Source organism: Montipora capricornis, chromosome 8 (assembly GCF_036669925.1).
Source record: "Montipora capricornis isolate CH-2021 chromosome 8, ASM3666992v2, whole genome shotgun sequence".
In the NCBI taxonomy this organism is placed as follows: domain Eukaryota; kingdom Metazoa; phylum Cnidaria; class Anthozoa; order Scleractinia; family Acroporidae; genus Montipora; species Montipora capricornis.
Window position 1 is genome coordinate 33,866,291 of NC_090890.1, and position 5,000 is coordinate 33,871,290.

Here is a 5,000-nt window from a genome sequence, read left to right on the forward strand (position 1 = left end):
GTTTTTCAATTCGGAGATTTTCGACCTGTCGTTTACCGGATTTTTTCCGTTGCCTATGGCCGGGAACTTAAGTATTTTGTTCGTGTATGGATTCACTGAAATCCGGCATTTTTTATGTACGTGTTCCCCAATTAACAGGCATAAGTCAGTCAATAAAACTAACAACATGTCCTTTTCTTGAGATTTGGAAGATGCTCGAATTCTTGAAAGAACACTGTTTACCTTCACTGTGAATTTTAGGCTTTGAAAGCTGCCATTATATATCCGCTGCGGTCCCAACGACTAATAAGTGACGTCGAGTGATTATAACCTCAGCTTAGTTTCCAGAATAAACATAAGTTTGTCACTGTAACCACAGGGAGCATGTTGAATACTTGTCTTTACTCTCTTTCATTTTTTTTTTCACCGAAACAAAGAAATCAGAGAAGTGCTCGATTATGTGAAAAACCGAGCCGAAATATCAAAGAAATGGCACACTTCGTTTCGCTTACATGACGTTTAGTACCTATAGGCGTCAGGTCCTTTGATCACCTGGAGCTCTCCTGAATAAGGGAACGTGTCAGCATACTCAATAAGGAGACCTGTGGCGTTCCAGTTACGAAAATAAGGAAGTAGCTGCAAAACAACATAAAGACGATAAATCTCAATCGCCAATCCCCTATACTAACTGGTGTGTCTTTGACGATAGAGACTCTGATGTCTGAGACAATTTAAAACTTCAAATACATTTTTTATTTACAAAAAACAACAACAAACTAATCTTTATTTATGAACAGATAACATTACAGAAGCATTACCCGCAACTGGCAAAGCTATTCAAGGAGGGAAAATAGGATGCAGAATATGGAATTAAGACTAATGCCAACTGAGGAAAGTCTACAATTTTCAAGTCGGACTAAAGTAAAAATTATAATTTAGATGAAAACAAGATAACACAATAAAGAAGAAAGAATCAAACTAATTGAACAAATAGAAACAAATAGACAAGAATTTACTTATCGACATTTTCGACAAGCTTTACCTTTTCAATTAAGGTGGGCAAATCAATAAAGCCATCTTCTGAATTCATAATGTGAAAAAATAATTTGCGTAGTGTTTATTTGAAATTATTCTTGGGGAGATGTTGGATGTGAGTGGGTGACTGAGTTCATAGATCGGCACTATTAACATAAGCATTACATTTCCTGGAGCCGATGCTCTGGTATTATATGAATGACAACTACTTGTCTTTTTGAAACTAAGTAGATTTAATTTAGAATGCCAGAAGGTACCTTACAGTTATGGACATCATGCATACGATTGCATATAGTCTGGTCATATAAAAGGTTCAAGGGAAACATATTGGCGTCAAGGAAGAGAGGTATTGCATGATCACGTCTATCTGAGAAGTTTATTATTCGAGGAGCTCTTTTTTGAAGCAATAGAATTGTGTTGAGATGAATCTTTGCTGCTTGACCACAGGCAGCACTGATCATGAAGTCCATGAGCGACATGTGTAATATACCATAGTAAATAAGTGATTGATAGATTTTGACAAGAATATTAATTTGCCGGGGTACGAAATGACGCAGTCTCGCAAGGAAGCGAACCGTTTTACTGATCTTTAAAGAAACAGTATCGGTGTGACATTTCCAGGTAAAGTTGTTGTCAATCAAAATGCCAAGGTATTTGATATAATCCTTTGATTCAAGAATACTGAGCATATTCATTTTTCTCATTGTCAAATAGACATATTTTGGGTTCACAATTAGACCAATTAGGCTTTCTTTGTTTAGGATTAAAAATTACAAAGGTAGAGGTCATAATCATTCTAAAGACTAGAAGAATGTAATAAATTAATGAAAGTTTCACTTGGCTGTGGATGTAGCACAATACTACGCATAACCAGGGTGGCATAAGACCCTTCTGGGCCACCGTATAAAACACATGGGATCGGTCGGCTTACAATAATTAAACCTTTCCGCGAACTTTCTTGAAGCGGGTGTCCTGTATTCTTTCGCAGCGACGGCGACATCGGTGGGCGAAAGAGACTGGGGCGAAGATGGCGTTGTTCCCGCCCAAACATCCGAGGCCTGAGAGTGAGCGGGGCGTTCCTTGGTCTGATTAGCTTTGTGACCTTGGAGCGCGGAAGTTGGATCGTGAACCATTTCCACCCCTCGACCTATTCGGTCATTCTGACTTGATTTGTGTTAATTATTAATTTCAATTTACAGTGTCCCCAATTAGTGCTTCAGCGCTAGAACGACTTGACACTTAAATAAAGTTCCTTTCCTTCCCTTTCTTTTAGTATGGTGGCTTAATCCCGTAAGGGACCAGAATTGCCTTGGTCTCTCAGTCGGAATTATGGCTGCGGTTCAAGCTCTCCGCCTTCCATCATAATTAAAAGAGCGAAAGCCTGGGCGAGGACTAGTGGGAGGTCGGCGCGACATTCTGCGTGTCCCATTGGCCCAGGTGCATCATAGCTTAGCAACGACAACGGCGACGGCAACGAAAACGTCACAAATTGGCATATTTAGTGGGCAAAAACAATAGCTTGCACGTTCTGCACGTGCGTTTTTGCACTTTTGTCCATTTCTTTGCAGTCGTCAGCAAAACTACAACGTGAAATAGCCAAATTTGAGGTTTCATGACGAACGCCAGCACCTGAGGATAAATTTTCATTATCTCCCCTAATTTAAGCACCATTACGACCAGTATCATTTTTGAGAAACTACCACACCCTTGTCATATTAAAAAGGGTCATATTAAAAATTTACCGTAAAATGTAGTGTGAAATTCATTAGTTAGGCAATGAATTTTTCTTTTGAAGAAAGCAAAGAAAATGATTTAATTATTAAAGCAGCAACCGGAAGCATCAAAACGCGGACAATTCGAAGCCTTTTGAATTCTTTTCACTAACCCTACAAGCAGTAAGAATAAATAACCAGGGAGCTCCGCTTTTAGGCTTGGCTAAATCTATATATTATTGTGAGATGAAGTTCTTGTTGCCGTCGCCGTCGTCGTTGCTTAAAGCTCCCTATTTATTTATTTATTAATTTTTTTCAAAAAAAGAAGATTTGGGCTTTATTTACTTGCTGACACAAAAATGTGCTTGTTTAAACTGGGGTTTAAGCTAATTATGCTGTCCCCCGGCACTGTTTGAAGAAATCTTAAATGCAGTTGTCCTGGAGAATTACCTGCAGAAGGTAGGCTAGCTTTGGAGGCGCTCCGCCAAGATCAAGATGAATAAGCTTGTGGCCATGAAATCTGAATTTTAAAACATACGACGGAGTCAGTGAATTAAGGGTAATGGAAATCATTTCGAAGATATTGACAGTTGTTGCAAACTTCTTTTGTTTTAAAAGATTTTTCCTGATCTTAGACTGAATACAGCGACTGTAAAGATGCATACACATAACTGTTTCCTTTCATTTAGGATAATGTGCTTATGATCACGATTTATTAAGAAGTTTTGGAACAGCCCTTTTTGTTGTTTTATTTGTCCACCATCACCCAAATCTTGTGCAGTAGAGCAAGGGAAATAACCGTTTATTTATAGACGGTAGTATTTCAAGCTATCAGCCGCAATGATGTGGAGCCGACTCAGCGAAACCTTACTTGTTGTTGAGTTTATCACGACGGTTTTGCAGTGCTGCAACGCCTTTCTGTACAGGCATCTCTCTCGCAGAAGTAAGAATGTTTATCTTTTGCTCCGCTTGGTTCAGTAACCTTTTTGTCTCACGCAGATCTTTTCTCGCATTTGATAACTCTGGTAAAGAAAACAAAAACAGAAAATGCCTTCTATCTAAAATCATTCCAAATCGGTCAGTGTTGCAGTGACCTACTGATTGAGCCACTTGCCCGTCGTCGCAGCAAAGCCTAACCAAGAAAATATGAAAAAAAGGAGCAAATCGCCCATGTGGTGTAGTCTTGATCGACTGGTGTGAAAATAGACCGCGCTTTAGTGTGTCAAACTAAATTTCAATAGATAAGAAATACAGTGGCGCGCAGAAATATGACAAAACGGTCGGAAGTATAAAAATATAAAATGGTGGCGTCTTGAGAAGATGTGTCGGGCATTATTGCCTGATGACTTGACTGATCACATTCTCGTCACCAGAGCCTTGGATCGACCCAAGGCTCTGGGAAACTCTATGCAGGAGAACATGCGCCGTATGGTTCTTATAGCCAAAAACTTCCAAAAACCGGCTATTGGAACCTTAGGGCGCCTGATCACTCCTCGCTCTAACATGAATGCACCATTTAGAGACGCTTTTAATTGTTCTTCACGAAAACCAATGAGAAGACACTTTGTTTCAGGGTTCCCCAGAGCTCTTCTATCGCTCAGTCAAGAGAAGAGCTTTGGGGTCGAGATTGGGCTGATCGTTTGGTCCTTAGCACAGCTTGTGACCGAGATTTGAGTGTTTTTTTTCTAAATCAGCTCAAATTACTTTCAGATTGAGGTGAGCAGGATCTATTTAAAGAAAATTGGCGGGCTGTATTTGTAGCTTAAACCACTCTTACCAGTAAGTAGCCTTGTAACAAAGGCATCCCTGTTGTTGAATTGGATGGAATTAAAAAGAGTTGTGGTACATCTAAAAGAACAGTAAGAGAAATTAGTTTACTTTTGATCAACTCTGGAGGACGCCTGTGCGTCATCGATCAGAGTTATATGTGGTCAGCAGTTTGTTTGCAACTACGGTCTTTTTTTTAAAATAACTTCTGCCTAGTTGACTTAAAATGTTTCTTTCTACTCCGCAAGCTGGTCCGTAGCAATTGTCATGTTTTTGCGATGTGCCTCGACTCTTGAATCAGATCTTGGATTTATATTAATAAACACTTGCTTTATTTATTTGTTTATTTTAACAACCACATAGTCGGAGATAAAAGAGGCACGGCGTAAATCGTCCCACTTGAGGAAAACAGATCATTCTATGATTTAAGCCTGTTTAATATTCTAATAAAGACAAAAACTGAAGCTAAGTAAGATCACTTACTATTGTTTTCAACAAGATTACGCA

General features: G+C 39.2%; 1 protein-coding gene across 1 annotated transcript in view; it reads right to left on the reverse strand.

Annotated features, from left to right (window-relative positions):
• Positions 1-5,000, reverse strand: part of LOC138060257 (hexosaminidase D-like) — a 23,042-nt gene that overhangs the window by 16,467 nt on the left and 1,575 nt on the right. The window contains exons 3-6 of the mRNA XM_068905994.1: positions 4,504-4,574; positions 3,598-3,748; positions 3,177-3,246; positions 506-615 (exon numbers count right to left, since the gene is read on the reverse strand). Coding sequence (XP_068762095.1) covers positions 506-615; positions 3,177-3,246; positions 3,598-3,748; positions 4,504-4,574 — 402 coding nt within the window. The remainder of the gene's footprint in view (positions 1-505; positions 616-3,176; positions 3,247-3,597; positions 3,749-4,503; positions 4,575-5,000) is intronic.